Source organism: Saccoglossus kowalevskii, chromosome 12, assembly GCF_978046115.1.
Source record: "Saccoglossus kowalevskii chromosome 12, keSacKowa6.1, whole genome shotgun sequence".
Classification (NCBI taxonomy): domain Eukaryota; kingdom Metazoa; phylum Hemichordata; class Enteropneusta; family Harrimaniidae; genus Saccoglossus; species Saccoglossus kowalevskii.
The window spans coordinates 30181298-30208366 of NC_140652.1; the positions used below are offsets into that span (position 1 = coordinate 30181298).

General features: G+C 33.5%; 1 protein-coding gene across 2 annotated transcripts; it reads right to left on the reverse strand.

Annotated features, from left to right (window-relative positions):
- Positions 1–4085: 4085 nt before the first annotated feature.
- Positions 4086–14242, reverse strand: LOC146735716 (uncharacterized). Of its 2 annotated transcripts, none has more exons than XM_085506230.1 (3): positions 13977–14182; positions 13385–13582; positions 4086–4374 (listed from the first exon to the last, which is right to left on the reverse strand). In XM_085506230.1, the coding sequence occupies exons 1-2, from the start codon at positions 14175–14177 to the stop codon at positions 13397–13399; spliced, it is 387 nt and encodes a 128-aa protein (XP_085362356.1). In that variant the 5' UTR covers positions 14178–14182; the 3' UTR covers positions 4086–4374; positions 13385–13396. The 2 variants fall into 2 exon arrangements, with proteins under 2 accessions (XP_085362356.1, XP_085362355.1); XM_085506229.1 differs by lacking the exon at positions 4086–4374 and adding an exon at positions 6400–6473 and having other exon boundaries at positions 13977–14242.
- Between the last annotated feature and the right edge of the window lie 12827 nt (positions 14243–27069).

The window sequence follows — 27069 nt, forward strand, 5'->3', positions numbered from 1 at the left end:
TTCATTCATGTCATTGTTTGGCATAACTATGTTCTTTGTTTATGAATGGTGTAGAAAACCAGTACAGCTGTACAGTAGAATTTGGAAGAATACACCCACCAATCAGGCGGTGGAATAATCTAGCCTGATGGACGATTTCACTGAGTCTATAAAAAGCGGTCAAAATCAAGCCTCGAGTCTGTTCCCTCTATGTAGTGCTGGGTTCCAAGGAGGTCATGGTCATGGTATTCGCTATTCGATGTTCGTTGTTTGCCAGTAAAGACGACACCACATTAAAGATTAACTATCCACAGTTGAAAACATCTGTTTTGGTGTTAGAAGACTAAATGTATGGGGACTGCCGGTGACAGAAAACTACAGTGAAGAATAATACTTTATGTGACCACATGTCGCATGTTAGGACGTCGGACTTTGCGTCAAGAGACTGGTTAGTAACATGTCCAACAAACACATTAGAATATGCGCATAGTTGTTCTTTTAATATTTGTTGTTTCGCATATTTCGGACATGGTTCAAACGTTAGTAGTCTTTGCGAATCATAATTAATTCTAAGTAGCGTATTTACAATAGACATAGGACATTAGTCACCCCGTGTCCCCGTATGTATTATTACCCCGATAAATGCGGTTAGTTTGACCGTAAAAATATGTTATTGTCTGTTTCATGTATCCACACCACACTACTACATCGTTCTACAACTACGAGATACTATGATTGTAGTTTCTGGCTTGGTTTCAAAAACCCACACAAGTTGGAATATCTGCAATTAGTTGGCATTAATTGGTTTGCCCTGGTCTCGTTGCAATTCTCTGGCTAGTTTATGCAAACTGATGCAGTGACATCTTGACAGTGATATTATATTTCATGATTATATTGAAACTGTACTCGCCATTATAGATTATATTCACATAATACGAGGTCAGCCAGCTTTCTGGGTTCAGTACCAGCGATGTCAAGTTACCACAAAGTTTTATCCGTGGTTTAGATATTAGGTATACTAAACGAAGCCTCAAACGCCTTAGAGATAATACATTCGTTTGTGTTGGTGAAGCAATGTTGAAGAAAGATGTTAGCCAACCACTATTAATGCCAGACTAGGCGGCTATAGATATTTGAGTTTTCATCATAAAATAATTACATTGTATAAATAGGCCAGTACAAACGTCATTGTTCGGTGATGTGTTACTATAGTGACAGCATGTAGTATTACAACTTGCATGTTTAAGGTATATATCACCATATACTACAGTAATTGTCAAAATACAATGCTTACTATTTATTTGGTTCAGTGGCAATTTTGAGACACATCCCTGGTAATCACGTGATAATGCTAACGGCTGCAGCCATTGGTCGATCACATGTGTACCTGGCATGTCATAAAAGTTTATTTTGAAGGATGTATAATTTTGTAAGATAAAATAGCAGCGAGGCGTTAACTAAGCTGGCCGTTTTGAGTATTTAAGCAGGGCTATATGTAATGACATAATGTGTATTCTTCGAATCTGGCATCTCTACTGTGTAAGTGATATTTGCCAAGCATTACAATTATTAAATAATTCTTTATCAACTAGTACATTTATCGCAGTTGACATAGTGGGACTGTTTAATAGTAATTACTGCATTGCTATTTGTTTTCACACTTTAGCGGACATAAGGCGCCACAGTGTCTGAAGAACTTTGTCGCATTATTAAATTAAAGGATGATTTATAGTGTTTTCATTACTCACTTATAAAGTGTTGAGGTTGTTGTATTTAAAAGTCAGGAAACGGATACATGGGATAAACATGACATGTAATAGATGTTCATAAATTGTGATAGTTGTTTAAAAGTTAAGAAACAGATGTATGGCATAAATAGTATATCACATTTATGACCGGAGAGGAATTTCATACATGCCACCATATATAAGTCAGGCACTGGGCAGGCATATGCATGGAGCAGTGCTTATCATAACGATCAGAATATCATTACTTTACACTCACTTTAGCCGTAGGTATGTAGCATACTACATAATGTTCGAGTCAATGTTTGTATATCATGGTCGAATACCACCTCATTATGTTTAGAAGTATTAACGGCAATATATGTAGCTCTCGAATTATCGATGTATACATTGATATGATAATTATGAGCATGAATTGAGAGGAGTGTTTTATGAGCATACAATCTTGGTTTGATGTTACTGAGAATTCCTACAATTGTCGAAAAAATCGACACAATACAAATGTTTATTTTCTCTATTAAGTTAACACTATAATAAGTATTATGTATTGCATACAACAATTTGATTAACTTGTGTACACAGCTTATTGCCCCCCCCCACTATGACAGTACAGTTTGACACTGTAGTTTACTTTCAGTCAGCAATATAAATATCTTTTCTGAGTATTTACTTAATCCGTTCTCTGCTGAAAAAAAATATTTTGTTGTACTGTTTTCTGTCCTCTTTTGAAAACAAAACAAACATGCAGTTTACTTACACCTCCAGTGTATGCATATAGTTCAAATGAAAATTGCGAATCTCCTGCAAAATCATTTTCTATTCGTCTTAAACTCTCAACTCCCCCTAAACTTGCCCGTACTAGAAGTATGACTGGAGTATGGTTTTGTGTAAACGCACCTATTCACGACGTTTACATATCGTTTCGCGTCGAAAAAGCCATTCGTGTTTTATTTTTACTTGAATGACGTAGTCTCACGTTTACTCCATCTGTAATGCCATTTTTATCTTTTTGTAAGGTTTGTTTGTTTATGTTTCTTTGAACTAGTACTCAAACGTTTTAGCATGAGCTTTTATAAAATGTTATATGCAAATCTTTCCCTAACACGGGTATAAGGCCTATAACCCTGGCAATCCTCGAGCGCTCTTTTGCAAATTCAAGGCAACCATGCTACAAATGAATACAGGTCAATGAACCGTTGCTAACTGGCATATCAATTCAGATAATCGTATCAATTTAGACATGGCGGCATGAGGAAGGTTCGTTTCTTTTTGTGAATAATAAATCACTGTACATAACTTTAAATGATATCGCGAAGGAACTAATATTATTGGGGATGTCAACAAATACAACGGAGTTTAATATGCTAAATAATACATTACGATTGGCAATCCGCTCCGCTCAAATGTTGACTGATTTTTTTTTGTTTGTTTTTCAAATGTGTACATCATTCTGCAGGTGGGACCTGCCTGTCAGGTTTGCCCAAAAGTAGCCCAGCACCCCACCACCGCAAACAAATCACAGAAAAGTAAAATTTCACGGCAATGAAAAAGGATATCAACAATACATATAGTAATTATGGGTCCGCACTCAAGATTTGAAGGAGATACATCAGGCGCAAAGCTATTCAAAAATCAGTTTTCTTGGCTATTGTCACGGTAACGATGGTCCTGTTTTTTCCAGGTTTTACCTCTTACTAGAGTGAAGGTGTGACCTTCCTGCTAACTTTAAACAAAATCTACCCAGCCTACAAAATCATAGATATGCAGTTACTCCTACTTCGAGGTCAAATGTTTTTAAATATATAAGGGATTTTTTTTCAGATTTGACCACCTAACTAGAGTGAAGTTTGAACATAGTGAGGTGGTAATACGACTATGATATACAACCATTCACTCGCACATTATGTAGTATGCTACATACATACGGCTAAAGTGAGTCCAAAATATTCCGAAAAGTTAATATGTGAAGACAACACAAGCACAGACACACAAATACATACAAGCGATTATAAGGGAAATCTTAGCGATGCGAATCGCCAATAAAATAAAGTTGTACTCACCGGGTGTTTCTGCATGACATGCACAGAGTAGATACACAGTACAGAAATACGCAACCAAGAAATACATGGTCTTCAATAAGCTTACTTGTGTACGTTCGGCGAGATGATGTTGAAGTGAACAAGTACGGTTGACTGAAGAGTTATATTATTCATAATATATCGTGTAACGTAATCATTGTTTACAGTACACATTCATGTGAGCAACAACCTCAATACCTCATTCCTTAAGTTCGTGAATCAAAGGTCATGCATAGGACTGGATATAGCACGCCTCTCTTCCCATAAAAGCTGTTTCTACTCATTTTTGGTTTATTACGAATTTCGTGATTCTTTTTTTTTTCTTTGTGTTTCTATAACTTGCCTTATATTGACTGCAGATCACTCTATGTACTTTTAGTTGCCTGTGTGTATGCTCTGTTATCTTGGTTCTTGGTTCTTTCTACAGTTTCTAGGGATATGTCACTCGTTTAAAAATCAAAGAATATCCTGATATAATGAATATTGTTTAATTCAGCCGATTTTCGTTATAGATGAGCGTAGATAAGGGTGGTCCTTGATTCGTTCTTCAGTTTGAGTAGATCAATCAAAATCTGTTATCAAAAATAATCAGATTATTTGCATGTCGTGTGCAATGATCACTCACCATTCAATATCATATATATAATTCTCACACGCTAAATGTCATTCTAGTGGATTTTAATTCAAAACACTTCAACTCATCCCCAGGAAGCCGTTGTTGGAGCCGCCTTATTAGCGCATGATTCCCCATTTTCATGTGTTTGTTTGCTAAGGGTAATTTACAATTGTTTGTACTATAGTAGGAAGCTGATCGTTAAACTACTGTTAGTGTAAACAATGATACTTTAAGAGATGTTATGGTGTCATTGATATCCGTGCTCTATAATAATTCAAGATGGTTAGTAATTCAATTATTCGCATATACTGCGTTTACTAAAAATTAGTGGGTGCAATTAAATCTTGCAAGCGTGAGTATTTGAGTTATGCACGATTGTGAACCATTTAAATGAATAAAACCGACCTCCATTAGTTCCGGGGTAGTGTGTTGGTTTCTTTGTATATTATTACACCTGTCACCGTAACGCCATAAGTTACAGTGTGCCGTAATTTTGCTGAATTGCACTGGGTATTTTCATCCTACCTTATTAGAAATGCGAAATCCAAATGTAAAAAAAAAACGATTACGCGCGTAAGCGTCCTCTAATGGTAAAACAAACATGGAGACGCACACAGGGGGATTCACAATGTCTCAGAATTTATATTAATATTTAATCGAATTTAGGTCAAGTTTGCGAAGCTAAGGTTTAGTAACGGGGGAAGATATGGTACTATTATACTAATACATATGTTTAGTCACGGGATATTCAACTTTTATTTAAATCAACTATATTAAACGTTAATCTAACTTGTGACATTACAACTACGTTAACACCTGTATGGGTGCGTGTGAGTGTCTGTTTCACTGATATCTCAAGAACTATATGTTGGTTTTTAATGAAACTTGATGCATAGATGCTCTGAGCTAATACGCAGTTTTGATTTGGTTTTGGTTGAAATTAATGTATATTAATTACCTAATTTGCATTAGCAAATTTTTAGCTGTCCATGACTATTCCACTGATATCTAAAAACCACAAAAATTCATGCATATTAACTTAGTTCATAGATGTCATAGACCTAATATTCGTGCATAATAATTACTTAATTTGCACAAGTAATCAATCTTTAGCTTTTGAAATTTCAGGTACTAATTATTTCATTTCTTTGAAACTTGGTACATAGATGCTGAGACAATGTACAAACCCCATTATTTTTTGATTAAAATCTGTGCATATTAATTACTAAACTAAAACGACGAATGAAAAATCAAATGTATTTTCTGTATGTATTCTAAATTTGGATGATGTGAGTCACATTTTTTCATGTTGTGCATCTCAAATAGAAACAGTTGAGTAGCCGTGCGGTGTGTCGCTTTGCAACAACTTACTTTCATTATTCATGCCCTTGAAACCGCGAAGTTGTCGTCTGTGCATGTGGGTTAGACTTTTTATTTTGTTGGTGAGAACACTCCAAACAAGCTTGTTTACGTGTCGCCTGATCAGAGTTACGCATAAATATTATACTTTAAACTATTTAAATTTTAAAATGCGATTGTTTATAGTCTCATACAAGTTGACAAATCCAAAACGACGATGTTGACTTTTTTTACCACTGACAACAGTCACTTATTACCTATAACAAGTCTTTTATTAACAATCGGAAGTCCGTACCTCCTCCATAACACATATAGATAGACTATTTATCTATTTATCCACGTGACTGTGCACTGACACACCAAATAGAGAACAAAGAAAATATGTTACTTTGTCCTATTTTTCTATGCACTTTGTAAACAAAGACAATGGCAGTTGGAATCTCAATCTATTTGTAAAACTTGATATTCGAGTGGGAGGTTGTAATTTTAATGACAACATCTTTCAGTGTAAAATTCACAAGAACTGCTAATTTGGGGTTTTCGTGCAGATTTAGGCAACCCACAAAAATGCCCAGTTCTACAAGTCAGATGACATTTGTATAGAATAATGTGAGAAACAAGGTTATACATTGAATAAGACTTTATTTCATTTTTTCTATTCGATCTCACTTCCAATTCTTTGAGAATCACACAAACCTAATGGGGAAAAAAAGAATTAATTTTATTTTTTCTCCGTCCTGAAACAAATTGCTCGAAAAACAAATAATAGCTGAACTTTTGTCGTGCCCGTGAGTTCGAAACAAGTGTGTGCGTGTTATAATCCACTTGGCAATGCACTTATTTTTTTAAATTACCACTCCGGCAAAGTCAGTGAGTCTCAGCGTTTGCAAACAATTGGTTGGTTATCTACAACAAACGTCAGACGAGGAATTCTGTCGCTACTATGTCTCATCTTTCATTATGCATTAATACTATTTTATTACGCAGCGGTATAAGTTGAGGTGCTCAAAATAGGATAAATATGAGGTAAATGTCAGGTGTATTTGTGCATCGAGTTCCTATCAGTAAAATAGAATTTATCTTTCACAATTTTTGTATAATCATATATCATGGTATTGTCACGAAGTGTCTGAATTGTAATTATAAAATACGAATTAATGTTGTACACAAGAGATGAGAATTATGTATTTGATTATTATCATAGTATAAACTGATAATAGCCCACACTCAATGGTAGTATTCATAAACCAGGGTTTGGCATATTTAATACTACACCTACAAATATCTGCTATGTGCTATTTGCCACCAAATGTGTGTGTATTTTTCCCATGTTCTAAAATGTTAATGCACAGCAGAATGAAGTAAATCAACCTCCATGCTATCCTAAAAATCATATCACCCTGATTTCTATGACTTATATGCGAAGGTGATTAGTGTGGCATCAGTATACGGCCCAGAATTTGTTATGTGTCACACCGCGGATAACAGTCTTTTGATTGTCATATTAAGGGAGGGATGCTATGGACGGCTTGTGTGGTAGAAGAAATCTTCCGAGTATATAGGAAAAAGGCAATAAAGCCAAGGGTCAACTAAATGTTTCTAAAAACAGTTCTAATTGAAAATTTACCATGAAAACTCGTGCATTATTATAACTTATATATATAAATTTGTGAATGTTTATATAATAATTATATTAAGACCATGTGTTTTTGTGGTGTTTCCCATACGTTCTGATGCAACTCGTGACCCCAGTAGCAGGCACCGGCAGGTCGAACGAACCTCTATCCTGGGTCTGTTACAGTTAGCGTTACCAATTGAAATATACAAAATGAGTCATATAATACGAGATTAATTTAGGTTATTCAAAACTATATATCCGGGGTGAAAAATCAAAAAGCAGTCACATTGATTTTATGGCAAAAATTCATTGATCTGCACAGTACAAAATGTATTACCATAATAATAACGGAAATGAGATCCATCAATCAATGCGCAATAAGTAGTTAGGTAATGCAATCTATCTATTTCTGACTATTACACTTCGATTGCATGCGTGAAATGACAGTTTGTACGTTACAAGTTCATTTGAGAAGTAAACTACCATATTCAATCCCGTAGTGTACACAAGGCTGGCAAATAAAGTCATCTAACTTCATTCGTTTATTTTTGTTCCAAAAATTGACTTACAATGAATGCGTGTGTTTGTTGGTGCATGTTTGTGAAAGGAATTCCCGGTAATGAAAGCTGACACCTCTTTCAAATTGTGATGCAACATTATTTTATTTGTTATTGTTAAATGACTAGTATGTACTAAATCTATCCACTGTGAACATTTTGCATTGTGACTGAGCAGAGATAATCGTGTGTTAGTCGTGTTAACAGCAATGGCTAATCTCTGGGTAATTGGTGCTGTGTTAGTATTTGTAAATTTGACATATGTTGAAAGCGGGTTAGTTTATTTTGTTTAAAAATATCTGCCTGAATTGTAGAATTACTAATTATTTCAATTTCCCTTTTTATGGAAAGCTGTCCGGACCCCGATTGTCTATTACAGAACTCATAGAGAAACGCAGTTTGAAGTTGTATATTTATAAGGTTTCTTATTACCATGGGAATCACCTGCTATCATGTTAAATAAGTCCGACATATATGAACTTCTCGGGGCGTGGTGTGACACATATAAATACTCGTTTAATAAAAATGTATATTAACTATATACGTATTGTTACTGAATGCGTTGCAGACATCGCTATTGTAGTTGTAATCAGAGCTAACACTTGTATTTACGTTGCTAAAATTGCACGAGCAGGTTTAATACCATTCTCCTTATTACTAAATATTGAATCTCGGTGAATACATTATACTGCCATCGGAAACGCAGTTTCTACAAGTACTATTGTAAACGTAACCTCAACTCCTTGTTATTATCAACGAAGGTATAACTTATTTTTGTCAATATGAAGACGCACGATCGAAAAAAGGAACTCTTAGTTGTATCCATCGCACACTGAGCAAAGCTCACAGTGCACATAAAGATTGCGTTCTTGTTGTCATTATCAGAAATAAGAAGACGCAGTTATAACCGTCATATACGGAACCAAGCTCGCGGATACGCACATATATCGTGTTACTGCTGTCACCATCGAAAATTGCAACTGGTAGTTGTAACAATCTCGAATTGTATGTTGTATACATGTTGCATTGGCCTTAGAATGACTTTTGACAGTATTAAACTGTACAATTACTTCATTGACTTAAAACATGTTTTCGATGATGTGTGGCATATTGACGATAAATCAAATTAATCAAATCTGGCATTTCTGGGAAATTTATAATACAATATGAAAAAACATATTAAATATTACAGTCAAACAAAATTACATGTAATGCGGGGCTAACCAACAAAATTCTCTTAAACACAGGAGTTAATCAAGGAAGCAATATGAGCCCTAACTCATTTAGACTGCTTTCTGAACGACCTACCAGATATCATCAGATCGTGCCAATGTGACCCGCAGTGACTATCCGACAAAGTTGTGAGATCTATACTTTTGTGCGGTATTGACGTTTGGGGGATAACATTTCCGACACAATCCCCAATTGAGCATGTATACGTTAGCTAGCATAGATTCATAATAGGCGTGTCACTAGATGTATCTATCATGTTTTTTACAGCGAGATTGTTTATTATTAATAAATAACGATTTATCAACAAGGGGCAACAAGAAATTAAGAAGAACCAGCACACGAATAAGCGAAAAAAAATGTAATAAAAATATTGTTTGTCTTTTTGTCTACCGGCTCCTGCACTTTTTATCTTATAAATTGCCATCACCGCCTAATTACACAATTCAATGCTCCACTTATCAATGACTTTCATAAATACTAATATCTGCGTGATGAACATCAGTGTACATTGTCAATGCCCCAATAAACGTACATAGACCCAAGGTTTGAAGAACAATGTCGGCCAAACTCGAATTCATCGCGACGGTTAGAGCTCTGCAGTGATATAATTATAACAAAGAAAAAAAAACTATCAAAATAACCAACTATCTGAGTTAGAGACAACCACTTGTGACAATGATAGCAACAATTTTAGGGGGTATTTTGAAATGCAGACCAGCACAAACCACGCTCAATTAGTCCAACTTAATAATTTAAATATTTCAAATCTTTATTTAATCCTGTCATTAATGAGGGAAATAACACTGAACACGACAATTTGTGGCGCAGTAATGAATCTGCTGTTCAACTACCCACAGGAGAACCAAATTACTGACTTTATTAATTGTCAAATTTCACAACTTCAAATCCAGGTTTTACAAATTGTGTTCTCCTTAAATAATTCAATTACTACATGGCATATTTAACAGTATTTTCCTAAGTAATGGTGCGAGGATATTATATTCCTGATACATAAGAATGACTTATAATTATCGGGGCATCACATTAGAAATAGAAATTAAAATAGAAGATTAATATTAAGTGCAATAGTATTTTATACAATAGGCTATTGTAAATGTAAGTTTCAGGGCAGGGTATAACACCACGTATTTATTATTCACACACTAATATAGTATTTTTCAAACTTGGCAAAGCAGGTATTAGGGGTAAACGTATTTCATTATTAATTCTATGTATGTATGTGTCTTGACAAGCTTCTGTAAATATTCTATTGGAGTACGTCAATGATGTATTTTTTTTATTTTTTTGTTTTCTTTTTATTATAAATGTAATGGATTTTAGTAATGGAGGAACGTTACGAAGACAGTGTGACAATACGATGGGGGTGATAATTGAAGTAGTACCGTATTACGCTTAGTTATGAATAAAGCTTTCACTACGTGGTTCTTCCTCTTGTATCAACAACATCTATCGCACCAGGTTACAAAATCTCTCCATGCACGCATGGTTACTACGTGTAAAACAGGATCAGTGTATTATTTATCTTTGTTTCAAAATATTTGACATAAACGATCATATAATGCATTATGGAATCGAGATTTGGGGTCACTCTGAGTGAGCTATTGAAATGTACACATTAAAATTTGTAAATTTTTGCTTCACATGCCTCCGTCATTAATCCACGCAGTAGTAACAGGGAAACCATATATTCTTTCCGTTTAGAATGATGAAATATTGGCCGAAAACACTCACAATTAGCCCAATCCTTTACGGAAGTTAATACTACAATTTTCCACAAACAAAAAATGTTGTGTTAAACCATTAAAAGTAATGCTATTTAGTTACGGAATTTGGGAGTTAGTCTACTAATTGAAAAGTGATGCCACCTAAATATGCCTAGACCAAACAGGATTTGTCAAGTGTGTCGTAGTTGGGTTAAGATTAGTTGCACTTTTTACTTGTCTGCCCCTCCTACAATGAGCTGAGGCAGCGTTTTATTCCAAATGTATGCACTAAGTAGCTACGTCTACAACACCAGATCATTAATTTAATGACAATCACAAATGAACAAACTGTTAGAAATTGTGCCAAATATTAAGTTATTCCTTTCGGGAAAAGAGTTTTTTTTTGAAAAGGTTATGGTACTTAAACATAAATATAAATAAAATAAACATAAATCGCATACTGTACGGAAAAATTAGTGTTAATGTAAATTATCCTGACCTTAATTGATCACTGATGCAATATACAATTAATAGATGTTGAGTGATATTATCTTCCTGGTAATTTACTGACAAGTCGTATGTCGACTAGGGGATTACGCCTAGTGATTTCTGTTTCACGTGGCACACTTTGAATGAAAAAGCGGGCTTGTTCACTTTTTCGTGAGATGTCTGCGTTAAATAATTTAATTTGATAAAGGAAGTCTGGGTGTGTCGATTTGGTGCATATATATAACTAATTATACACGCTTTACAGATGAAAGAATTCCGGTATAGAATGTTTAATGCATTCAAAAGCCGCTGATGACCACCCGTGATCGCGGACTTTTATGTTCGAAAGTTTGTACCCTTAGATATTCAAAATAAGTATAAGCTTTTCTTGAAAAAAAGAGTTTCACCCATTTGTTTTAATCAATTTATGAACTTAATTATTTCGCTTGTGTGGTAGATGCACTAAATAATTTAAACAACACAGTTTTTAGCACGGATAAGTTGTGGTGATACATGTTGTAAGAATACCAACGGTTAAACATAACTCAATCGTGTTAGTCAACAATTTAAAACTACCAAACCTGCAATTACTAACAGTACAATCATCGGACACCAAAAAAGAATACAGTAAAAGACTTTTTTGCACCTACAATGTGTCAAAAGACATATCTGTACATGAATAGAATATAATGCACAATAAAATTGAAATGAGTTCGTGACGAATTAAATCGTATCACTCGTGAAAATAACTTTTTATGATATAGTAAATATTTGTGTTGTGAGACTTAACTGGTTTTGTAACTTGCCTAGCATGTTGGAGAATTACAAGGTCCGTGTCTAATGAACTATGTACGGGTATCTCTGAAGTGTACTGTGGCCCAGCTGTAAAGCTAGACAGACTAAACAAACCTATGTCTGATTGTAATTTAGATTATATGTATTTTGATTACAAGAAAGGAATTACACTATTGGGCCAAAGAGCAAATGCAATTAAACTTAAGTGTACTGAATATTTTGAACTAGTGCCAAATGAATCTTCAAAAGCAGTAGCTGTGAACCAAATTGGTTCAAAATATTAATTATTGCCGCCACTCTTGCAATTAATGTCTAGTGTTTTGGGTTTTTAGTAATTTTTTTTTCCATTCCGCTTTCAGAGTCAATGTTCTTGATTGAAACAGACAGAGATTTTACTGATTGTATGAACTGCTTTTTAAAACTCAGACTTTATTATAAATTCCATTATATATTTTGGAGTGTTTATCTAATTAACATCTTGGGACCATGTGTTTTTTGCGGCGAGTTATTTCCATACATTTGTATACAACTCGTGATCCCATTAGCAGGCACCGCCAGGTCAAACGAATCTCTACACTGGGTCTGTGTAACAGGTAACGTTACAAATTGAACTATAAAAGATGCATTTTAGTTTAAAATGCAGTCATATTGAGTTTATGACACAATTGTATTGATATGCACCAGTACTAAATGTATTACGATTATACCAAGGGAAATGTGATCCTGCATTCAGTGTACAACATGTCTCGGTTAGTAGTTCATAGGAAATCCATCTAATCCCGAGAACTTGTAATTCTTATACCATTTCGATTGCAGGGGTAAAATGACAGTTTTCACGTTTATCTAAGAAGTAATAATTAATCTCATATAATTGTCATGCTGTCAGGTAGAGTACACATGGCACTACAAGTGTCGTTTATTTGTGTTCCATAAAAGGTCGCGTAATGAGGGCGTGTGTTTTTGGATACTTGTGAAAAGACAAAGTCGACAGAGGAGCTAATACAATAGTAAAGAGTATCAATCTAGGAGTAGAAAGTCTCAACAATGAAGATGATTCATTCAAACAGATGTTAGCAATATATTGAAAAATTTACTAGCTGACTACTCCATCTAAAAATATCGCATACATATATACATGCATGTATAAATGCTGAACCAGTGTCAGCAAGGGGTCAAAGGCCATTTACCTACCCTCATGATAGGTCAGCTTTGTGATGATGCAATCAAAACCATTACGCAGTTGGATTTTGTTCTCAGTTTCGATAGCTTGAACCTGTTTCTTGTTTCTATATATATAACATCAACTTCCGGTCTTCTATCACCAACTGAGATTTCGGCCTGAAGCAGACCACTAACGCCTTTGCCAACAAAATCAAAACACTGCATAATCTGAAAAATACAACCAATATTATTGACATTACTTACCGGGTATGTTACTGGGGATTATGATTTACTAGTATCATCAATTATTAGACCTGATGTTATAAAATTGCACAGTACAAGCATTAGTATTCAAATAACCAAACATGAAATAGCCAAAAAAATATTAACTGTATTAACCAATGAAGGCCTTATAAATGACAATAATTTACTGTTTTATTTCATGCATTCACTTTAACATAAATGCGTTATATGGTTTACAACAGGAATATCTATTTGTGCATTGCTACACAGAATGCATGTTTAGGATTCTGCCCACAAAAGCTCATCTGAAAAACACGTGATAACAATATATAACCCAAGCAAATATAGAAATTTGCTCCTTCATACTAGAAGAACTCACCTCCATATCCATTTTATATATTGGCACAATGAAGGCAAAAAATGGAAGTCTTCCAGGCATGATATCCGGATCCACACCATATTGTTGTAACACTTCCCTCTCGGCATCCCGGCACACATCATATATATCCACATGGAACTGACTTTTATTGACCCGGTCTATCATGTCATCCAATGATTTGAACAACGATTCGGACAGCATTACCTCTCGCATCTTTTTAGAAACTTCCAGGATCATGGAGCGGTTTTTGAGGAAGTCACCAGGTGACATAGCTACATCAAAAGAAAAATTCAAAATGGTACAACCATGCTTTGTTTAGTATGAAAAAAACAAACAAGTTTCCTGACAGTCAAAATAGCTCTGCTGCTCTTTAAGAGCATTGTGGTATTCAAATCAAGTACACACCAATATAACAAAACCATGGTTATCTACAAGACAATAGTTTGGCTCTGCCTGTTAGGAACATGCGTAAGTAACTTCATCAAACAAATTGTTTACATCCAATTGATTAAACATGCACAAGATGAAATATTCTTCAAGATCACAAACCTCCTTCAAAAAAAGTAAGTTATGTACATCTCAAATATCAAAGATAGAAGGCTAGTAGTTTAATAATTCAAAAATATCATTTTGTACAAAAAAAAACAACAACTTATTTGCTAAAAAAGAAAAGTTATTAATATATTCATGCTATGGACAAAGCTGACAAAGGTCCACCCAAGTTACATATCAAGTATCAAAGCAATCGACTATTTGTAGGTTTTTGAGTATTTTTGATTGATTACGTAATAGTTATCCACCATTTTGTCAACCTTGTTTGTAGTAAAAATATTCAGATGATACAACACAGGTATATTTGCATGTAAATATGATATACTGCAAATGTGCAGTCACTGCACAAGCCTGCAAAGATCTACTGACATAATCAAATAACATGCCAACATGAGCATTTGAAAACTGCTAATTGTCTATGGGGCTGGTAGTTTTTGAGAAGTAGGCAATGTAAATTCTTACCAAAAATAACAAAAATGTTCGCTAATGTAAATAATTAATTAATGTTATCATATTAATAACAAATCTGAAAGATGACCACCCAAGGTACCGGCTACCTATTTGTACCTACATGGCTTAAACTGAAATCAAAAACAGATACTGGAATAAACAAAACTGAAATTTTTGAAGGAATGAGAATGATAGTTTTCTTGGCCCAGTGTTTTTGGATTCCCTTGTGTGTTCAGGTTAATGAAGTGCACCCTCATTTTTAATGTGTTTATAACTGGCTATTGCATGAAAACACCTGATCAGATGGTGAAATTGACATCTCTGACAACCAGTCTAGTGGGTCATTAGGATACCAATAATCATCCGAAATTTGGTATGTCTCATTTTTGGCATTTATCATTGCCATCGGTGTCATCGGTTACATGTGTGGCTGGTGTCTGGGTAGCTGGTGTGACCCGAAGACTTTTCTCTACTGACACCTTATCGCCTTGGCAACCACTTCTATCATTGTTTGTAAGTGGACAACTAGAAAAGGTAACGAACACAGAAAGAAACAATCAGAGTGTTTTCTTTTAATATGATCATGTATATCATGTACTTGAATGTGATTGCATTATACACTGTAGATGTCGTTCCTACATGTACAGTATCTTACATTTACCAAACAACACTTTGTCAATCACTGTCTCGTCTAAACTCTTAGGCCCTTGTGTACAGAAATTTACAGTAGTGCCGAAAAGTTTCAGAGTTCCTTTATCAGTCAGTTCCAACCTGAATAAAATCTGATGTAGGTATAGGCTATAATATTTTAAAAATTTGTTTTCACTTTTTAATGTCTGCAGTATTTTGAAGTTATTCAGTTTTTTTAGCCCCCAAAAAACATAGGGGCTTGACGACTTACACATGTATGTGGCTGTTGGGGGAAAATGACAGTAGCATTTAATATATTTCTGCATATAATAATAATAATAATTATATTTTTTTTAATTTCACTATTTTATGATAGCATAATGTTATGTACTGATGGAGACAAAATAGTATTTTCTCAGTGTTTCCACATGTTTTTTTCTAATGTGTTGATGGCATTAAAAAAACAACCTTAGATGATAAATTCAAAATCTTTTTGATAGTTTTTAACCTAGATTTTGTAATCCAGCACATGTATGAATAATCTAATCTATAAGATTAGAAAAAACAGATTATCACTAGTTAGCTCAGAATGAGTATGATTAAATTAATTTCAGAACCAAACTTTGTAGCTCTTGTTTGGTACAGAAATTATTTTACAGCTACAGAGGGCGCTGTGCATAGTGCTTCACATACTGTAAATGCATTAATTATTCACTGGGTTTTATTTAATTTTTGCTGATAAGTAAAATCCACTAAATTAAATCTACGTGAACATGTAAAATAACAATAAAACTTATTGTTTTCATGACAAAATCGTGAAATTAAAACAGTGAATATGTTCAAAACACCCAAATTAAATTGTCAGTGAAAATAAATAGTTTTACAACTGAAGCACTGGAGGAATACTTGAGAAAATTCAATCAATATTGTAAACACATCAGAATTCAAATTTCTATTTTTATTCGAACATATACGAGCCACATATACAATATGCAGTTCAATTTGTCATTATTTTAGCATTCACGTCTCCCTTTTATTGATTTTGTGTAACCCGTTAAGCACATGTGGTTAGCGCATTTAATACCTTTCATTTTTGTAATCACATATTAACCATCTCATTTTAAAAAGAAAATATTACTGCCTTCTACATGTACACGTTTCCTGTAATAAGGCTCCTTCAGTCTTTTAGTTTTTTTTTTCTTTTTGAATTAACAAATAACTGAGGGTTTAAACATTTAATTGCAGGACATCTGTACATAATTACCTCACAACAATCACCTCATCCGACCAAAATAATGAGATGCTAATTTGCTAAAAAATATTTCAAAAGATAGTGCATGAACAAATTAAATTCTATCCATCTGATAATGTTTCTCAAATTTTCCGTACGAAAAAAACCAGCATGATGATAACAAAAACACGCAGTGAACAGAGAGTAATATATTTGAAATTTATGTACAACACGTATAGCAATTGCTCCAAACAATGAAAACAAGCAGCTGTGAATGTATCATTAAAAAAATCAGCAATTTTCCGTTTTCAGATAAACTGAGCAATTTACAATAGTACAATTTGCATATAAATTACCATGACATATCAGTGTGTATGTGTCACTGTTGTCAATACATGCAGCGCTAACACTGCATAGAGACTGTCATACCGGTAATATCATAGATAGGCTATGAATAGTTCACCACAGTTTAGTCTACAAAGGAAACTGCCAATAAATAATACACTAAACATTTTTTTTCAAAATTGAATTATATTTTACAACAGCATTTGCTTTGACCTCTAGTTTTAAAATGTGATGGGAAATACGATGTATAATATTTGCTCTAAGCCTATGCTTTAAAAGTGCATACATGTAAAAGGTCATTATTACCGTAAAATCTGTGTCAGAAGCCGCATCTCTAATACAAGTCACACCCATTCTTTTTGCACAATTGAGAACCAAAAATGCTATATATAATAGAAATCGCATCCCCTCTGTTGCATTGTACAATTTTAATAGAAGCCGCAGCTTCTAATACAGATTTTACAGCAAGTTATATTTTTGTTTGTAGAGTAGGTGAACTTAAATATTATTGATTTTTACAGAGGTAAATTTTTATTTATTAATGATTTTCATTGAAAACAAATATCAGTTCAATAATAAGACTAATTACAAGTCAAAACAGAATTTCTAAAATCAAACTGGGTCAGCTTGTTGACTACTGCGAAGTATTCGACAAGTAAATAAAATTATATTGTAGATGGAGACTTCTGAAGGAGCAAACAAAATTTTTTAATAAATTAAAATTCCTCAACAATATAATAATAATATATTTTTCAAAGGAATTTTCCTCTTGAGTCAATGACATACCAGGGAGTGAGCATAAGATGTTATGTCATGAAAAATGTATGTATATATTAGCTTAGAGGCATACACATTAACATGGAGCTGTGAATTACTACTGGATATGCCCTTTAATTTGCAGAACAGTTCATTCAAAAATAAATAAAACAATGGGAACTAATACAGGTGTAAAATGCACATTCACTTTGTTTGGTCAAATTATTTTAACTATAAACTGTAGAAAATGACTTATGGATGATTTGTAGTTTTTAAAAAACTTAATTTTCTCAAAGTTTTTTTAATGCAGTGTGAGGGTTGACAAACACGTCGGGACATAACAGAGTCCCTGTTAGTTTAAATAGTAACCAGAACTGAAATGAATCAGCCATTTTGAATCAGAACATGCAATAAATTAAGAGTGAGAAAGTAAGAATGTCTATTCCAGACCTGTTTTCATTTCTTTTCACGACATACAGTCAATGTATGATTTAGCTCTAAACAGCATTTGCATTCAATTATTTTGAATCTAATTAAAAAAAAAAACTTGTTCCCATTATTATACTAGGATGGACAATAGTTGTCCCCATATACATGTACATGTACATGTATAACCAGGATCAGGGTTGATTTGATTAATTTTAACATTAAAATGGCCGCCATCTTCAATCTAACCATCAGACAAATACCGGTATATGTGCATATGTGCGACATGATGTATGATGTATCTAACACGTTTGAACATGATTGGTCAAGGCAGGTTAGATATATGAAATACTTGTCTCAGTTGCATAAATTAAAATTCATGTGCATTGAAGAACTCGTTTTTCCAGTACAATTGTGCCAAAAAACATTCTTGTAGCCAACATGTCAATTCTATTGCTAGGAGCTACAATTATTTTATCTATTCGTGAAAGAGATGTTATTGCTTCGACGATGGCCCTGTCCTATTAACTTCGAAACGTTCTATCCAAATCGCCTGTCACCCTCTTGTACCAATCCCCGCCCCAGATGGACGTAATTTCCCAATGGTTTCACGTTTTGATCAGAATTTGGGAAAATTGTGAAATACATTTTCATTCCATACATAGCAATATAAGTTGACCTAGGTGCTAAAAAGGTTAAACTAAGCTTTAAAGTAACAATAGCTGGAACTACCGGGGATATCAATAATTTTTCTCCAATTTCCTTTTTTAATAAAACATTTCCTGCATCATCAGTGTCAATTTGTAATGACCATTGCCAAAATGTGGACAGTATAAAGCCACTCTCTGACGACGTCTTACTGGTGATTACTTAACCACATCTTATGTGATATTAGGCTTGTGCATGGTCACTTGTGTCTAAAGCAATATTTTGGTAAGATTTGGTCATCTTTATGTGGATATATTTATACAGAAAATGTTTAAAATCACAGTTATTGACTCCTTAAAGGTACATACATGTACACTGAGGTTATTACGAGAATATCATAAAGTATGGTGACCATATGTATATTTATTTATGAGATAAACCAATTATTTAACATCTTTTTTTGTTTGTACCCCTAATTTACAGAGATATGACAACCGAAATGCCAGCAAAATTAATTCTTCCGTGCATGAAAAGTGACATGAGACTATTTCTGACATGAGCTACATTGTTGTTGTGTCACATGTAATCAAAAGAAAATATGCAAATATCACGCACATTTTCCAAATACGGAAGACATATGAATGTATTAGTCCAGAATTTTGTGTCATCATTAATTGGATTGTATTGGGAACACCTTCTAGTCCATCCACAGTGTCCAATGGATTGCAATTATTTAGTAATGACATGTATACACATTGGCATTATTTGCAGCGCCAATAATGAAAAACAAAAGTCAGAGTTTAGGTTGCTACAGATGTATTTTTTCAGACTAGCCAAATATGTGGGTATTTACTCAGAAGATTTCAAACATGATTGATTTATAAAAAAAAAATGTTCTCAATTTGTAAAATGCATAACAAGACTGATTTAATATTGTTTAAAGGTTGTTTAATTCTATACAAGGTCAAATGTCAAACAAATATTGGGGCCTTAGATGTAATTTTTGAAATAAATTTGATATTTCTGTATTATGGTAATACACAGATTATGTTAAAAAGTAAAACACGTCTTGAATTCAATTCAAAGAATTCATCTTGGATATTAGAAACTAAAGATAATGAAACAATTTATCGGTTATTTCATCTATATAAAAATAAATAAAGGAGGGTAAGGACTTATTTATAAAAGTTGACAGTTTCAGTATATATGGCCATTAAAATGTGTTCTACTGGAAAACCCATGCACACCCATTTTGACTTCCTTAAGTAATGAAAAAAAAGTACCTTGATGTTGGTTGGCCAATACCACAACTGTTTCCTTGATTGTGGTCCATTGGAAGACTACAGCGTACTACGTCAAATGCGATAGATATACTCTTGAACACCAGCAAATGCTATTGTTAGAATTGCAATATCAAGGTATACCAGCATTTCATTGCATAACGCCTGCATAGCGTTGAATGACGCCACTAATTAGTAACTGATTATCCATGTTGGACAAAGACTAATAAGCATTCATACTGCACTGAAATATTTTAACTGTAAGTTTGGTAAAGCAATAAATTTCAGTGATTTAAAAAAAATAAATCACCGAAAATCCACAATCAGTCCAGCAGCCAAAAATAATTATTTCAAGGGCGGTAGTCGTCGCGCCACGTATGCGTGAGGTGAGATATATGGGTCTCATATAAACAAAGATGGTGACTTTGATTGTTGCGCAGATCAACGAGTGCAAACTGAGATGTTACCAAGCTTTAATTAGATATTTTTTAGGAGATTGGAAGTTATCGAAGGAGTCACCGGCGGTGATTAGTACATGATACGACCAGTTCAAGCCTCATACCATTAGAAGAGCATATTGGATTGTGGGAAAATTAATGTTTATCAACACAAATGTCACACATGCGCAGCGCGACGACCACCGCTCTTTGGAATTACCGGTACTATGAAATTCTGCTAAACTAAACTCTCAAAACAAATCATAGCTTTTGACAAGAGTCGTTTACAGTTCACAAGCCGATGAACGTGCTGTTATTGACAGCAGTCTTCAGCATTTTAGCAGTAAATCAGTAAGCAGTAATGACAGTTTAGGTTTAGTAACATTTAGGTTAGGCACGCTTCAGTTAGGGGAATTAAATACTGTGAAATCATCAAACTCTATTTTTAAACTGAAAATACATACTGGTGAATGGATGAAACTATATATCGGTGTATAGCAAGCAAATTCACATTGATCATATTTAAAACAGTTATCACAAAAATAGTTCATTGTTTCACTAGATGAACAATGTTTTGTTTCATATTATACCTCCTGTGTATGCACATCACAGGCAATCACACACAACGACCTAGATGGGTCAGTTTATTCCTTAGAAGGCTCTTATGGTAGTTAATTAGACATCAGTTTCACTAAATGGATTAGAATATTTTTTTTTATCTCAAATAAGACAGTAGTGTCCCTGTTTGAGAAAATGTAATCTCTAACTTTAACTTATTATTTTTATGAACTTTCGTAGATATAATATGAGATTATTACGAGAATACCGAAAAATATGCACGAAGACAGTACAGTGAGAGTATCGACCAGCGTGCAGTGAAGGTCGATGCTTTAGCATACTGTCTGAGCCTGAGCTCACGTGCGTAATCACTCCATATTTGGAATTCACATTTCCTAATATGGTTATGGCAAATACCCAGTGCTATACCGCAAAATTGCGGTACACTGTGATTTATGGCATCACAGTGATAGATGCATAATAAAACAGCTTGTGTCTCTATTCAATAAATTGTAGTCCTGTTTTATATATATAAAATGTTTTCATACGAATTTTGTTGACATAGGCTCCTGCTTGGCTATAAAAACAAAAAGATGGTATGGCACCATTTATTATTACACTAATATGCCGGTAGTACATTATTGATATAATGTCTTTTCACATGAAACATGTGCATGTCCATTTCAAACTCATCCACATTTGTGAGACTGTATTGCTTAGCCTTAAAGTAATAACAAAACAATACTTTGTTGGTTGGCTGATACCACAATCGGTTATTTGATTGCAGTCCATCGAGAGATTACAGCGTGACGAGACTAAGAACCATCAACAACTGCTATTGTTAGATTCACCTCATAATTACATACCAGCAATTCATTACATGACAATATTTATATTCATATCTTTTTAAATTTATTTCCATCACTAGAAATGTTCCCAAATTTCCCAAAATCTGAATAAGGGTATTATATCACAGCAATGGGGGCAATCAATTGGTTTCCTAATCATATTCATGTCTAGATTGAGTAGAGTGTGTGCTCATAAGCAAATCACACAGGCATTTGTGGTTAAAATAGGGAATATTTTGATGATTCAGTATACTACAAATGTTAGTTTTAGTTCATGTAATGTGCTTCTATCGTAATAGAACAAATATTGTATTCGATCACAGCTAAACAATGATTATCTCTAAGTAAATAATTTTTCAATAGAATCTTTTTAAAACTGGAAACCTATGGAGTCTTCACTTCCATAATGGCAAACAGCAATAAATTCTGGTCCCTTGAAGGGTGGGGTCTTGAGTTTCCCACACAAGATTGAGCACCAAATTGGAATTGACTTGTAGTATACAGAGTGGGTATATCACACGGGTAGGGTTTTCCCCAAATTCAACTGAAAACAATTAGGCAATCAAATTTATGGTATGCATTCTATGCAGGTATTGAAAAGCATGACATTTAGAACATGAATAGCAGACTTAATCAAGCTGCCTGCATGCACTGTTTAGAGAAAACATTTCATGAGAGGGATGATGTCATTGCAGTGAAAATTTTAATTTTTAAATGAATAAAACATTTAGAATTTTTAAGTTCATGACTATTTTTAGTCTACAGCATCACATTATTTGTACTGTCATTCAATGAATTGTTATTCACCAGCATTATAGCTAGTATTGATTGAAACTCATATTCCAAGCACTACTGGTAATACCGCATTATCAAAATATACCCTGAATTTATTGCAAATTAGATTGCTAACTTCCTTCTTTGTGATGAACAAAAAATTTAACTGAATTTGTTTGTTTCGAATCGAGGTAATTTGTAACAACAACACGATGACTTCAGCTATCTGCCCATAGATCCAGAATATTCAAATCAATTCTGGGTGTATGTTTGTTAATGCCACAAATCGTTTTCTTGGTGTTACAGTTATATTTCGACATAACAAAAATTGATTCAATAAACAAAACTGACATTCTTATTGCAGTTGTCACAGACATTTTCCTTGTTGTACTTGGGTTGCTGAAGAACTAAAAATGTTCTTTGTCCAAAAAAATGTGGGCCATCTTTTTCTCCCCCACTTATTTCCACTTAGCCTGACAAGTTGGCGTAGGTGGCGCCCTGGACTGCTGCCCTGTACTGCTGCCTGGTGGGGATCGCTGCAGTCCAGGGCAGCAGTCCAGGGCGCCACCTACACCAACTTGTCAGGCTAATTTCACCACTGCCCAGTGCCCTCTGTTGACAAAAAAATGATCAAACCTGCAAAATGTTTGGGCTGTCAAACATTTTAGCACCAAAAACGTCCACCATCCCATTTTTTTAATTTTATAATGCTTGATGTGCAGCATATCCTTACAGCCCAATGTACATGTACTTTGACATTGACTAGACAAAATCAAGGTTAAACTGTCATATTTGTTCTATTAATACAGAAAAGAGCATCTAGAATTATTTTTGATCTTTCATTCGCGAACTCCCACTAAACCTCTACGGTATTTCAAAAATTGAGATGGATGACTGTGATAGATAAGGTTGATTACCGCACTCTGTTATGATCTATAAACCATTAATTAAATAATCTTGCTCCAACTTATATGAGACAAGTGTTTAAATTGGTCAGAGAAGTCAGCACTAGGACTACCAGAAATTCAGACAGTTCCAAGTTACACTTGTTAAAATTCTTAAAGTATATTCAGATAGCTTCCAATTCCCAGCTGCTGAATTTTGGAATAAGATACCTCTACCAATTCAGGATAGTGACTCAATTGGAGCTTATAAAAGTACCTATTTTAAATCTGTACTTCTTTATTTAAAAATGTATTACTAATTTTTGTATTTAGTATTAATTTTTGAGGACCATGTGTGGGATAAGCCTATAGCTTAACATGTTTTTATCCTCTTTAAATAAATAACACATATGTGTTAACATTACATGTAAATCTGTAAATTACAAATTTAAGGTAAAATAAGTAATATTTTAATCTTTCAATTTTTGGTTTACATGCACTTGGAGATGTAACACAAGTTCTGTCTCAAAATTATTTAGAACATTTTGTCCAAAATAGCAACTACCGGTAGCTTCAGGGAGAAAATTATAATTATTGTTTGGATAAAACAGTGAATCTAACAGAAAACACTTGTTATAAGTGCTTTGCTCTGAAATTGTGAACAAAATAAGAACATTTTGAAAAATATCAGCAAATTCCTGATGACAGGTGAGAATCTGAATCATTAATGTGGCAAATATGGCACATAGTAGATGTATATATATCCGAAGGGTAACAAGAGGTCACAGTTCAAATTGTGTTCAGAAACAATGCAACATGTCAAATGATTTGAAAACCTTGTTTGAAATTAACTCAGAATGTCTGAGATATGTATGACTTTAAAACTGCATTCACTAAAAAAAGTAAAGTATGTACAAGTTTGAACAAAATCAGTCTATACATGACTGAGATCTGCTTCATGAAAGGCAGAAATACTTGATTTTAATGAAATTTCATCGCAAAATTGGCTGCTATTTGGCCATTTTGATTCAGATCATAAAACAAATGATCATGCACGCTTAAGATGTGTGATATATTTGTAACGTTTGAATGTGATCTGACCAGGTGTGTCTGGGATACAGATGGATACATATGCACGAATTAAGATTAAAACATAAGTCGCTGTTTTGGACTGTGTTTGAATGGGAACTAATAACAGGCAGTGCACAATAATTATAATATAAATATTATAGCCATTTTTAAGTTAGAAATGAATGTCCTGTTAATTAACGAGTTCGGAAATGAACAGCAAATTTCATAATTATGCATGCATGTCTGCACAGACAGTATCGGCAATAACAGTTGCTATTTTTAGAATCTCATTTTTTATAAGTAATAAATTACATCTTTGCTATATTTACATCATGTTACAAAGTACTGTTGCGAATATTTTCGCAGATATCACATGATGTTACATTAGGTATTAAACATAGTTCCAAAAATGTGATGAAAAAAACGCATTTGATTTTTGTCCAGGATGTAATTTAATCTGTTAAAGATACAATTCTTGTTTACCGCACTTATCAATGTTGAGAATCGAACACGATGTACGTCACATATTCCATTCAGTGATTCATGATTTGATTGCGATGATATAAGCATGTTACAAATGGTTGAAATGAAGATACAAATGTCATGGATATGTACATGTAAGTCATTATGTAAAATAAATGTCCTACTGTATATACATGCATAGATCATGATTTTAACACTACTGTAAAATACTTCATTATAGCCGGAATTAATTTTCGCTGAAATGAATTATTGGGTGTTTGTATGGAGGTCACTGATTTTTGATAAAATAAATGTAAAATATAATTTGAAATATATTCGCTGGATTTTATTTTTGATGAATTATTCTTGCAGCGAAAATAACTTCAACAAATATTTTACAGTAACTGAGAAGTTGAGTTGCCATGTGTTATCAAGGCAGAAATTTTCACTGAATTTGCATTTCGCTAGATTTGAATGTTTGAATTTGAAAAATAATTAACTAGAATAGAAGGTTTTTGTTAATTAAATTACACTTCTGTACAAACTTGTACAAAAGTGAGAATGACATATCCACTACAGAATGACAATATTTGCATATCATATCTTGTAAGTTTTATATTAGAAAGTGTAGATTGAATAATTACTCAATATTTCCAATATGGCGGACATGTTTGAAAACAAAGTCTATATACCGTACATGTATAACAAGAAAGTATAATCAAATTTCACTGCCTTGCTTAGTTCTCAGCTTCACATACCAAGCAGTTAATAGGTTTGGAAGATGTATAATAATAAGTTATTATGAAGATATCACAAAATAGCCACTCAAGTGAATGATTACATTGACCATCAATATTCTCACTGTACTGTTGTCATGGATACTATATGGTGTTCTTGTAATCACCTCGTACAACACATCTGTAACTGCATCATCACAGTGTGATGCCATTTTGTAATGTCACATATGGGATGCAGTTGCTAACCTTGTTGGGAAACTAATTTCAAATAATATGAGGACACTTCAAAATATTGGTATATATTCATGATATTCCTGATGAACTGCCTTTGTGTATACTTTGCTATATCCTTATAACTCTGTGATAAATTATTTATGAAATTCCACTAGATCATAAATGAAAGTAGGTGTATCCACTGAACCATACTGGACAACATCTGGTTATGATTGAATTATGCTTAAATTCATATTATTATATTGACAAAATGCTGCATCTGTGTTTTGTTTTTTTAAGTGTTACATACACGTATATAGTTAAATTCTACTACCAGGTAAAATTAAATAATCATTTTCCATGAAATTAATTTTGAACATATATGCATATTTATTTGTTTTTCAAATATCCACCAACATGACATATTATACATTAAACTACAGTAATATTTGATATCGACATCAAACCAGGAAATAATTTACTAGTAACAAATTTTATTTATCACAAACAGTGAAATTTGAGAAAATTATCACAAAAATTACAATAGTTTTAGATTAAAAATTACATGACAGATTAGGTTAAGATTATTGAGTCGTGAGTCGATGATATAGTCCTGCTGCTGCCCTATTCATATTCACTTCACTAATTGAACAACAGATTTTTTTTCCCCGATTACAACAAAAGATTCTTTTTCAGATTGAAGTGTTCAAATATGTTTACTGGGTTATTAAATATTAATTATATATAAATGAATATTCATGATCCTATTATCAAAAGCTGCACAATATAAA